The 12193-nt window shown below is 47.0% G+C and overlaps 1 protein-coding gene across 9 annotated transcripts in view; it reads left to right on the top strand.

The window, feature by feature from the left end:
- Positions 1 to 12193, top strand: part of ZMYND8 (zinc finger MYND-type containing 8) — a 95989-nt gene that overhangs the window by 65365 nt on the left and 18431 nt on the right. For 8 of the 9 annotated variants that reach the window (XM_064167872.1, XM_064167874.1, XM_064167873.1 and 5 more), the window contains 4 exons: positions 4646 to 4794; positions 8773 to 8991; positions 9769 to 9882; positions 11007 to 11099. In XM_064167872.1, coding sequence (XP_064023942.1) covers positions 4646 to 4794; positions 8773 to 8991; positions 9769 to 9882; positions 11007 to 11099 — 575 coding nt within the window. The remainder of the gene's footprint in view (positions 1 to 4645; positions 4795 to 8772; positions 8992 to 9768; positions 9883 to 11006; positions 11100 to 12193) is intronic. The other variant, XM_064167880.1, reaches the window with a different exon arrangement.

Consider the following 12193-nt stretch of genomic DNA (forward strand, 5'->3'; position numbering starts at 1 on the left):
CCATTGTTACACTCGGCGTGAGGGAGAGAATAGCAGCCAGCTTCTGAACTGCTGGGCTAGTGGCAAAGCTGCTTCCTCTTGTGCCCTTCATCTCCCTCAGAGCTTTGCTTTGTGTGTTTTAGAAAGGATGTAGATAAGGAACTGGAGCCTGTGTAGAGAATCTCTGAAGGGAAGCATGCAACTCTTTCTGGTTTTCTGGGGGGATTGATGGTCTGGAACCCTGTGTGGGAGATCAACTTGTGGTGGTGTGTAACTTCACACTTGCCTTAAGAAGCTGATAGGCTGCAGGTTTGTCAGCCAGCTTGCTCTGCTGCAGCTTGTGCAGCTCCTGTCTCAGACCAGCTGCTTTGAGACCAGTTAGCCATGCAGATGTCTTCACGAGTGTTCTGGGTTTGGCATCCACAGTTCAATTGCTGTGGATCAATTCCAGTTCAGTTTAAGCTGGAATGTGCATTGTTTAATCTGTATCAAGGGTGTTAGCACAGCCTTTGAACTGGCCTGAGCGAGGTGGTGTTTCCAAAGCACCCTAAGCTGGTCAGACTGCTCAATGCAGCAGTTTTAGCCACTTCCTTCCATACCTAAGCTGGCAGGAAATGAACTGAACCATAAACCATGAATAGTTTTCTGCTAGCTTAGTGTGATGTGGAAGCTTGGTAGACTGCCAGAACTGGTGTAGGAGACAGGGCAGGAATATGCCAGCTGGACGTAGGAGATACAGAGCTCTGTCTGCAGGCATTTAGCTAGGGTTAGGCTGTGATGGTACTAGAGCTTAACCCCCTAGCTGAGACTTCTGCCTTGGGCTTTAGAGTGTGGTATATGAGAGTGAGTCTCTAGCTTTGGTCAGAGCTGTGCAGCCTACACACTCCTCTTCAGCTGCATTTTCCTGCCCTTCTCCTTAGGCTGGCACTACTGCTTCTCTTGATCCCTAGTAAGCTGTGTCAGACAGCTGATCTAGCAGGAGATTGGTCATTTTTGGTAGTATTAGTCTTTGCCTGGCTCATGAACTGATCGATGCTGCTCTTACCAAAGTGCCTGTCTGCAAAAGGCTGTGGGGACAGACCCCTGGAGCAGTCTCTGCAGCACTTAGTTCAGAGCTGCTTATAAGCTGTGTGTGTGTACTGCTTCTCTGCTGACATGGCTTTGCAGTGCACCACTCTTGATCAGAACAAGAAGGCAGGAGGCATCTGGGAACTGAAAGTGGGAAATGACAGCATAAAGAGAACACAGAGAGCCCACAATGGTAAAATGGAGTCAACAAAGGGTTGCTGTTCAGGAAGTGAGAGCCAGGGATTAGATTATTGCAATATTTTGTTCCCTGCACAGGATCCATTAACACATCTGACAGAAGCAGCTTGGCACACTGCTGTTCCATTTAACTTTGCTTAGTAATTATTGTGAGATGAGACTTGCAAGGCTTCCTTTTCAGAGTACTTCCAGGCCGTTGTTGCAGAGCAGCAGACCACACTTTGTTTGGTATCATTTTGTCTTCACTTGCACTCATTCTCTTTGGACAGCAGTGAGCTCTCCCCTGGGCTTTTATTTTTTCAGCCTAGTAAAAGTTCTCCTGTTTAGTTTTCTGCTAGCTTATTTTGCTGAGCTGCCACCAGGTAGCTGTGGCAGTGGATGGACTTGCATGTAGCTGTCACATGCTTGAGCTGGTGCTGCAGCTGTTGGCTGTCTTGTGCCTAGGCGGAAGGAGCCCTTTAACTCTCTGCTCTCTGTCATCAGCCATACACCCCTTAGCTCTTAGGCAGTCCCCTTCCCAGTCAGTCAAGGACTTGGTTGTGGAAGTTGTTTTCTAACAGCTGCTCTCCCTGAGCTGGGTTGCTGTGCAGTTGGGCAGATGTCCCAGTGGCAGCTAGCCATCAGATGAGCTTGGCTTGTCGTAGAATCATGGAATAGGCCAGGTTGGAGGAAACCTCCAAGGTCATTCAGTCCAACCTGTCACCCAGCCCTAGCCAATCAACCAAACCACAGCAGTAAGTGCCTCATCCAGGCTTTGCTTGAATAGCTTCAGGCTCAGCGACTCCACCACCTCCCTGGGCAGCCCATTCCAGTGCCAATCGCTCTCTCTGCCTACAATTTCCTCCTAACATCCAGCCTGACCCTGCCCTGGCACAGCTTGACACTCTGTCCCCTTGTTCTGTTGCTGGCTGACTGGGAGCAGAGCCCAACCCCACCTGGCTACAGCCTCCCTTCAGGGAGCTGCAGGCAGCAATGAGCTGTGCCCTGAGCCTCCTCTGCTGCAGGCTGCACACCCCCAGCTCCCTCAGCCTCTCCTCACAGGGCTGTGCTCCAGGCCCCTCCCCAGCCTTGCTGCCCTTCTCTGGGCACCTTCCAGCACCTCAACATCTCTCTTGGCTTGAGTAGCCCAGAACTGGACACAGCATTCCAGGTGTGGCCTGAGCAGTGCTGTGCACAGGGGCAGAAGAACCTCCCTTGTGCTGCTGGCCACATTGCTCCTGAGCCAGCCCAGGATGCCATTGGCTCTGCTGCCCACCTGGGCCATAGCGCTACAGCTTCACACTCAGGATTCTGACTTGTACAGCTCCTGGATGGCTGCATCTGTGTGTTGCAGGCTTTGGTCTTAGGGGCTTCTCTCAGTGGTGGCAGGTCTGGAAGTTCTGCATGTGCTTTATATCCTTTGTAGCACTTCCATAACAGCACATCCCGTGTCAGATTTCTCTGCAGGGATACCGAGCATTTAATCGCACAAAGATGAGGTTCTCACTCCAACGTGAAAGGTAATTTGAGAGCCGTGCAGTGAGCAGTGGTGCAGCCCCAGGCTGCCATCTCCAGCGCAGAGCCCTTGCAACCTGCTGATGAGCAGGGGGGCGCCGGGAGTGCCTGGGGGCAGCAGGTCCCCTTCAGCCTTGGAAACAATTTACATCTCTTAGCAGCCGGATCGTTAGGAAGTGTCGCTTCTTCCGTGCCTTCTAAAGCCCTGGGAAGGAGAAACAAGTAACAGTGTCAATTTGTACTTGAGTGAGTCTGGAATGTGGAGGATTTAGACAACCTCTGCTAGTTCATACATTAAGCACCTGGCTTGAGTTAGCTGCATCCGTGGAAGTTTCTGGAATGTAAACAGGGCTTTACTGGGTGACTGCAACTGCAGCGTTTTCCCATTCTGGCGTAAGTTAAAGTGCCTCAGAGTTGAGTGTTGGTTCTAGCAGATTTATCCATGATTTTGTTAAGTGTTTTGAAGATAATTAAGCTTGCTCTGCTATTATAGGTAATGGATTCAAAAGTCATAAATCCATTAGCAGCCGTTCAGGATAATAAATATAACTGGGAGACTTCACACTTCTGGAATCCATATAAATGAATAATTGAAGCCTGTTCTAACAGTTCTCATTAAAGCCTTACTGGTAGAGCAACTAATGCAAGTGTAATTGATGCTTAGGAATACATATGCAGACACCATGCATTTGGGTTTTAGTCTGGAATTGCTTGGATTGCTTTTAGCTTAAGCGCGTTTTTAAATTACACCTCCCCCTCCCACCCCGCCCCCAGGAAGCTGTATGGAAAGGAGAGCATAAGGGGTGTGAGGTCTTTGGTCTGAGCAGTTTATGCTGTTGGTGTTACTTTTTTTACCAGGAAAAATGACATTCGAGGGTAGTGGGAGCAGCAAGGGAAACATTCCACCTGTACGCCGTCCCTGAGCTGAGCCCTGCGTCCGTGGAGCAGATCAGGGCTCGTGGCTGAGTGCTCGGGAATGATCCCCACTGAATGCAGTGCAGCACCTGGCAGTGTACAGAGCACAGAGGGTATGGCTGTGGGCTGTGCTCCAGGTGTGCAGCAGGGTAGGATCCCTGCTATCCAGTAACAACACACTCAGATGAACAGAACTTGCCCTCAGCAGCACAGTTGTTGAGATCTATACAATCAAACAGTCCCTAACAGACAGAACCACTCCAGCACCTCTCCTTTCTAAAGGGCTTGTAGCCATCCCTTGCAGCATTCCAGTCATGACAGTTGTCCTGCCACATGCCTTCTGCCACCTCTGTTTCTTGAGATGAGAACTTCAGGCATAGATGGAAGCTGTGACATTTTAAACTGCTTTTGTAACTTGCTTGGCTGAATGTGAGAGCTCTGCCTCTGAGCGACATTGGAGAGTTCTGCTGCTTTCTGTTTGTTGCTCCATCGTGCTGCCAAGGGTTACTACTTGACTGGAAGTCTTGTCTTAATGTTATCACTTTCCAATCCAATTTAGCAGGTACCACAGATGACTAAGGATTTGAGGGAGCATATTTATATCAATTCCATGAGCAAAGCTGTCAAGAACTGTTAATCTTGTTTCTCTGTTTTGAAAGTGTATGCCATAAATTAGCACAGCACTCTGCTGAACTACAGAAATAATTGTTGTGCTTGAAAAGATGCTAAAATTGGAGCTGAGGTGAATGGCCAGAATGCTGTGGGGAAAGAGGGAGGGGGGAAGCTGTTTAAATGACAATACTGAGAATTCACTTAACAGTGGCATTGCTTAGCAAGTCTGTGCTTCCAGTTCTGTCAGCCACGGGGTGAAAGACAGTTGAGACTTTCTGTTCCATGCCGCGGGAAGGGGTGTGAATGACAAAGCAGAACCTTGTGGGAGTGTTTTTCATCCATGCACACTTTTCAACCCTGTTGTTTGTCTCTGGTTTAGATCCTGGCTCTGCCGAACGCACAGCGCAAAAAAGGAAGTTCCCCAGCCCTCCGCACTCCTCCAACGGCCACTCGCCGCAGGACGCGTCCGCGAGTCCTATCAAAAAGAAAAAGAAACCTGGGCTGTTGAACAGTAACAATAAAGAGCAGGTAAGAGAAGTCATGGTCTTGTTCTGCTAGAGTGTGAAACAAGGAAGCATGTAGACACAGCTATCAGGAGCTGTCTCTAGGAAGCTTCATTCTTGCTGCTCGCAAACCTGGATGTTCACTTTTGAGTGCAGTGGGTGTAGGAGTTGGCATCGCAGCCAAAGTCCAGCTCTGTCCTTGGTACTCTCCAGGTTCCCTCCTCTTCCTTGAAATTGCTGTCAGTGTAGACTCCTACCAGACTAGTTAACTCTGGCAGCACTTCTTGGTTTTCAGGCCTGAAGCATTATGTTAAGAGTCTTCTGAATACTGAGTTGATAGTGTTTGGTGCAGTCCTTAGAAGAACTTGTCCAAGTCTTCTGCAGTCGGTTTCTGAGCCATTGTATGGCACAAAGAATCCCGTGAAGTGTACTGGATGCAAATGCTGTAAACCACCTGCTCATCTGGGAGGAGATTCTGTGCACCCACACTTCTGTGAAACTGAAACTCTCACCTAATTTTAATAATGCCATGCTTGAGTGCTCTTCAGAGGCCTTTGATGTGTCAGTGTTTCTTGCCCGGATCATAGAAGCACTGGGTTAAATTCTGAGCCCTTGAAGCACTGATGTAACAGCCATGCTAAATATTACCCCAGTGCAGTGGTACTGCTTGAGGAAGGAAGTTGAATTCCTAATGGCTGCAGCTGTACTGGAACAGAGACTGTGACTAAACCAGCCCTTGCTGAAGAGCAGTCTGTCAGCGTCCAGTGTATCTGGTGTAAGGATGATTGGCAGGTGCAGTAGCAGGATGTGCAGGCAAGCAAGGATGATTGACAGGTGCAGCAGCAGGATGTGCAGCTTTCCCCTGGCCACCTTGGCTTTTGCTGAGCCTCGCTGCAGTCTGGGTGGTCCTGGATGTTTTACTGGGGAGGTGCTGGCCCCTTGAAGTCAGTTTCTGACCGCTGTGCAGAGCTGGTTTTGCAAACTGGAACTGGGCCTTAGGGTGTTCGTTTCCATTTGAAAAACAGATGTGAAAGCACAACTGCAGTTGTTGAACTTGATCCCTTCCCATTGATAAATCCTCTTCTGTTTTCCAGTTATCCCAGACCTGAGATACTAAAAGCTAGGACAAAGTTGTCGGTCTAATGAGGACAAGCAATCAGACTTGCTTGTTTTGCAGTGTTGTTTATAGTTTAGCAAGAAAATATAATCTGTTTAGACTTGTTTAGCTTTTGCAAGTTGCTTTTAATTTACCCTTGTCATTTGTGCCCCGTTTGAAATGGGCATGCCTGGAGGTGGTTGTGTTCAAAGTAGGTGCAAATCTCTGCTCTCTGGTAGCTGGACTTAAAGATTCATTTAGTGCTGCACAGAGGGGAGCTAAGCGTGCAGGTGTTTCTGCTCTCAGGTTAAGTTGCAGGTATAATGTAGCTGGGAGCTGTGGCTCTCCCTGGCTGATAAATCCATTTGGAGGTGTACCAGTATCACTGGAAATCTCCACCTCAGTCTTCTATGTCATAAAGTGTCCTATTTGAGTGTTTCAAGAACTGTTACTGAAGTTGCAGTTGCATGAAGCTTTGTGTCACAAGTTGTGGATGCAGGAACAAATCATTGGGTTTTAAAATGTGGAAATGCAAGGAAAGAATGATGGAATTGCAGAACGTGGCTAAACTGGGTTAAGAATCAGGAACTTTGGACGTGTAGTTGTCAGTTCTAATGTAATTTAATTTGTCAGCTCGTTTATTGCCAGCTTCAACTCTCATTGAAACTGGGGTAGTGATCTCTTTCTCTCCAGAACAGCACTGCAATACTGCTGGTTTTTATCTCGATTTCCTGTGTCATACTAAAGGACTTAATTACTTTAATAGATAAAGCAAAATGCCACCCATTTGAGCTTGAACTGGCCAGTGGTGAAAATGCTGAGGAAACAAAGCTTTGCTTTCTGAACAGGGTTTCAACTCTTAAAGCATCTTGCTTTGATTCTAACAAGTGCAGATATCCTCTGATGCAGCTGAATCATTCATCTTCAGTCCTTTAGGGTTTTCTATTTGGATCTTTTTTTGAGTCTCAAAAACTCTGTTTTAAGCATCCCTGAACAGAAAACAAATTGTTCTTGTGGTCTAGCAAAAATGGGCTTCTCTTCAGTCTGGCTGCTGTGAGCTGATTGCTATGGAATATTCCACAGGGTTTCTATTTGTCAGTGTCTTTGACTTGTAGGAACTTAGTGCGGAAGTGCTGTTTGTGCCCACTTCAGAGTCAGAATATGTATTGAATTCCTCTGGAAATGTCCTTTGCACTTGAGGAAATGCCTCATGGCTGCATCTTCACATTCACCATTGAGATTTTGGGTTGGTGACTGTGGTGCAAATGAAGCACACAGACCACGTGAACTGCAGCATTCCTCTCTTCACTCTGGGTTCCCATACCCTTTTTTACCTGTTTGAGTGACTGCAGTAGCAGTGCATGGGAAATGCAGCTATAGTCTTATGCTCTTGCTCTTATTCCACAGGACCTCTTAGAACCTTCCTCTGAAAGTCTTGTCATTGAATATCCACACAGAGGCAGTCCAGAAATAACCCTTTGGCCATTTCTGTGGTGGGAACAAAGTACCTTTGTAGTAGCTGTATCATCTGTAGAATGCAAAAAGAAAACCACCAACACTAACATAAACTGGAATGAAGTTTTAGCAGCAGAGTGCTTTGGGAATGTTTGTGGGAAGCACCTTTCCTTTGCTTAAAATCTCACACAGTGCTGGGTAATTGCAGCTGATGTCTCTACTGGTGTATCTTTGGAGGTACAACAGCTTCAGCTGCTTGGCCATTCTGCTTCCTCTGATTTGACCTCGAAGGTCCTCTGTTCATGTACATAATTGGACCTTGCCCTTTGTAACTGGACATGTAGTCCAAGCTGGCATGCTGGTGGGTTCTGGTGACCTTGATGTATGCCCTGTGTGACTAATTTTATAGAGGATGCTGCCGAGGTATGGAACATGTAGGTGGCTGCACTGTTCTGTGAGGCTCTTGGGCCTGTGGCAGCTCAGGGGTCTAAGAAGGTGCAGAGGTGTAAACGGTGTAGGACAAGTGCAGAATTGCCAGGGAGCCAAACAGTTCTGCACACTGCCAGCACTTGGATTGTTCGTGTCATTAGCAGATGGTTTGATATCAAACAAAGTCACAGTAGACAGACTGCTCACAACTCCAAAGAGTTTCCCTCCACGCTCCTCTCCAGCAGACCATTAATGTTGAACTGCAGTTCCCTCGTCCTTAAGAAATAGAAGGTAGCTTTGCAATGAATGATAGCAGCTCTCCAGAGCTGCAGAAGCTTTGGCATCAGCTGTGTCCTTTCTGAGCTGGCTGTACTCAAGTGGCAGAGCAGTCTCTGCAGTTCCCAAAGTGAGCAGCACTTCTAGTGCAGGCAAACCGGTGGAGACTGAGTCTGGCATCCTGGATCCACTCTCTGCCGGTGCTCCTGCAGCAGAGGTGACTGTTCAGGGTTTGCTCCTTTGCTGTCCTACTCTACAGTTTGCCTTATTAATCAAAATTAATGCTTGCTTTGTTGTACAGAGTTGTGAACAGGTTTGCATGGTGTTCAACTTCTTGTTTCAGGACTAACTTCTTCAGTTGGCCCAAGTTTAGCTGCCTCTAAAGATCTGAGTATTTAGCTTGCACAGCCCCATGGAGTTGTGATTTTAGAGGACCTGCTAGCTTCTGTAGCAACGCTTCTTTCCTGAAGAGCAAGAGTTCTGCCTTGTTGGATTGCATGTCTGCTCCAAATGCCCTCACTTGCCACCAAGATGTTATTGTTCAGTCTTGGGTGCGAACTGGCATGTGAGGGCTAAGAAGCCAGCTTCTTGAGGGGGGGTGGTGTGCAGTCAGTGAGATAATGTGCTTGCATCCATCTTCATCAGACTCTGTGCACTGCTCTTTGCTTGTATGTGATGAATATTGATTGTTGGAAAAAATGCAGATTTGTTTTGAAACCAAACCTGTTTCTCTTGCCTACATTTCAGTCAGAACTAAGACATGGTCCGTTTTACTATATGAAGCAGCCACTCACCACAGACCCTGTTGATGTTGTACCGCAGGATGGACGGAATGATTTCTATTGCTGGGTTTGTCATCGGGAAGGCCAAGTCCTCTGCTGTGAGCTCTGCCCTCGGGTTTATCATGCTAAGTGTCTGAAACTGACAGCGGAACCAGAGGGGGATTGGTTTTGCCCAGAATGTGAGGTTAGTTGGCTTCAAGGAGTGGATTTCTCTCGTGTTTGTGAGCTGCAAGCAGCTTCTTTTGCGTTCTGAAATGTTTCTGCCTTATTCCTGTATTCCCCTTTGGTAAGGCTACCAGAAAAACGTGTGCAGAAGAGGAGGCAGCCACTGCTGCTTCCCCATGCCTTCTGACTGTGCCGGCAATGTTTGCCTCCCTGCCATGAGCCTGCAGCTTCCTTTGTTTCCATCACTGGAGAAGGCACACTTCAAAGAGTGAGCCCTTCGTCAGGCATCACTCTGAGAGCATTCTGCGCTTCTGACTGGTTTAGTTTGTGCTGCTTCCAGTGTGCTGCTCAGTGCCACAGCAGTTCAGGAGAACACTGCACTGTAGGGCCTAAAGAAATACCTGGGGATTGGTGCAAGGCTGAGGAGGGATTTAATCATTCCTGAGGAGAGCACACTTGGCATCAGAGAAGCTTATTGCAAGCATATTGGTTTATTGTGTATTTTCCCTTGATGACTCAGAGCCCCAGAGGACCTTCTCACACGTTCACACGGCATTGAGTTTGGGAATTTGATGTCTTTACACCTGTACTGTGCATGCTTTTCAGATGGTGGAGGATTGGCTGGGCTTTGGTTTTGGGGTTGTTGCTTGTTTGTTTTATATTAACCTACTCAGCAGCAGACACATTTAGTTTCTAAGAAGGTTGTTATTGTTTTGTTTTTGAATGCCAGAATATTTCAGTGAGAACTTCCCTGGAAATGTTTGCTGACAAAATCCTCTTTGATCTTAACTTTCAGAAAATCACAGTGGCAGAATGCATAGAAACACAAAGTAAAGCTATGACAATGCTCACCATAGAACAGCTGTCGTACTTGCTGAAGTTTGCACTACAGAAAATGAAACAGCCAGGGGTAAGAAGTTGGGGGCTTTGTTTGGCTTTGGTTTTTAGTGGTTGGATCATGTTTGCCATAATCCTGAGCTTTGCTTCCTTTGCTGGCTTCTGAACCTCATTTATTTTATCAGCTCATATGTGACATCTCCTGTGCTGTCTGCTACCTGTCTGCTGCAGACAGATTAGTTCACCAGGCAAGTTTTGCCTGGTTTTCACATGTGTGAGTATAGCAGCAAACCGCAGTGTGCTGTGGTGAATCACAACGGCTGTCTGAACTCCTCTTGCTGCCTTCTCCCTGTGTGTAAATCAGAGGGGCAGGAACTGGTGTCTGTGCCTGCAGTGTCACAGGAGCATCTGCTGGCAAAGCCCAAAGTCATGGACTGTCTGCAGCTCTTGGAGTACTTCAGCAGGGCAGTGGTAATTTCTGGGAAGTACTTACAGGTTTTGGCTCTTGGAGTCCTTTTACCCTGGAATGGCAAATATCCTATTAGCTGGAGCCATTAGAAACTTGCAGGTGCTGCTTTCCTGGAGCAAAGTGTCAGGATCAGTTTCTGTTGAGCACACAAAGTGTTGAGAGTGTGGTTAGAAAGCTAATGTCTGGTGAATGCTGCTAAGGTGTTTCCTGCAGGCCCTTCTCTAACAACCTCTCCTTTTGCTACCTGCACACTGCAGCTGGTTTTATGTTCCAGGAGCTGCTGCTCCTCCATGTTAGCAAATGAAGGGCAGAGACCCAGGGATAAAAGTTTGAATGCCTTTGCATTACCCAACCACCACTGTTCTGAAAGTTAGGATTCTGGTGAGAGTCTGGGGAAGAACCATTTGTGAGGGCAGGGAATCATAAATTCACTGTCTTTATTCTGGTAAAAACTACCTGTTGAGCCTCATCTCATGCTCCCTGCTCCTACTGCAAATAATGGCAATGCACTTTGCAGTTCCCCTGATCTTTGGAGTTTGTTACTTTTAGCACATGAAAAATCAGTTAAATTAGACCTTTTAATTCCTACACATACTTTATGACTTCACAAAGCTTTACCTTTTCCCAGCTGGAATGGGCCTTAGAAGGCAGATGTGAGGTGTCAGTGAACAGATGTAACAGCTCAGGAATAAGAGGTGTGATGCTGATGTGATTTTCTTTCCTTGCAGACAGAGCCATTTCAAAAGCCAGTTTCACTGGATCAACACCCAGATTATGCAGAATATATCTTTCACCCAATGGACCTTTGTACATTAGAGAAGGTTTGTATGAAGCTCAGGGAGGAAGACTCCTCCAGTTTGCTCTCAGTAAGATTTCTGAAGCATTTGGTGGGAGGAGGAGAGAGTTGCTTGGGATGCTTCTTCTTCTTGTTATAAATGCCAGCTCATTTGCAGCTCCAACACAGCCACTTGCCAACTGGGCACATCCACAGTTTTGTCTGAACTGGAAACAATTGCTCAGGAAAAGCAGTGTGAAGAGGCCAAGCTTACCCTGGTGACTTCCTGCAACAGTGATCCTCTGGGGAAAATTCATTAGCCAGAGCTGGCATTTGCTCATCATATCTCTGAGGTGCTGATGGATCTCTGGCCCATTTGAGTGGCTATCCAGGGCTCATTCTAGGCTGCTTTTACTGATCCTTCCACAAATCCTATGATCTCTGCTTCATCTGAGTCAACAGGAAAAAGCCAGTCAAGAGGTGGACAGTGAGACTCTTCTCAGTTCAATAATCTGAAGGTTTCAATTCATGAAGTTCTCCTTTCTCCATTGCTTAGTGAAGAGCGAGGCACTGCAGAGCTCTGTTCTGCTAAGACCTGGTGAAGACAGCACCTTTTCTTCTCTGGGTCTTTACAGTGGAGCTGGATGCCTTTATGGTGTATAGGTGGGACACAACCACCTGACGTGATTTTATCTCATGGAATTACTGCTCCCAGGGAGTGGACAGGAGAACAAAACCCACTCTCATATGTGCTCTGAGCAATAGTTCTGCCTGGGTCTTAGGAGAAGGCAAAAATAAAAGTTCTGTGAGCAAAGCTCTGTCAGAAGAGGCAATCAAGGACTTAGTTCTGTTCCGTGGCTCTGCAGAAAATGCTTTGTCAGAAAACTAACTCTTTCTTTGGAAGCATTGAACATGTTTGTGGAATGATGCATTGTTTAACTCAGTCTGTTAGGCTCTGGCAGGTGGAAAAGTCTTTAGAATTACAAGTCTCACAGTAGAGAAGAGGCAGGTCTGTTGTGTGGCTGACAGGAAACAATTGCAGAACCACAGAATGTTAGGGGTTGGAAGGGACCTCAGAAGATCATCCAAGCATGTTTTGAATGTCTCCAGAGAGGGAGACTCCACAGCCTCTCTGGGCAG

The sequence above is a fragment of the Pogoniulus pusillus genome, chromosome 29, assembly GCF_015220805.1.
Source record: "Pogoniulus pusillus isolate bPogPus1 chromosome 29, bPogPus1.pri, whole genome shotgun sequence".
NCBI classification, from domain to species: Eukaryota; Metazoa; Chordata; class Aves; order Piciformes; family Lybiidae; genus Pogoniulus; species Pogoniulus pusillus.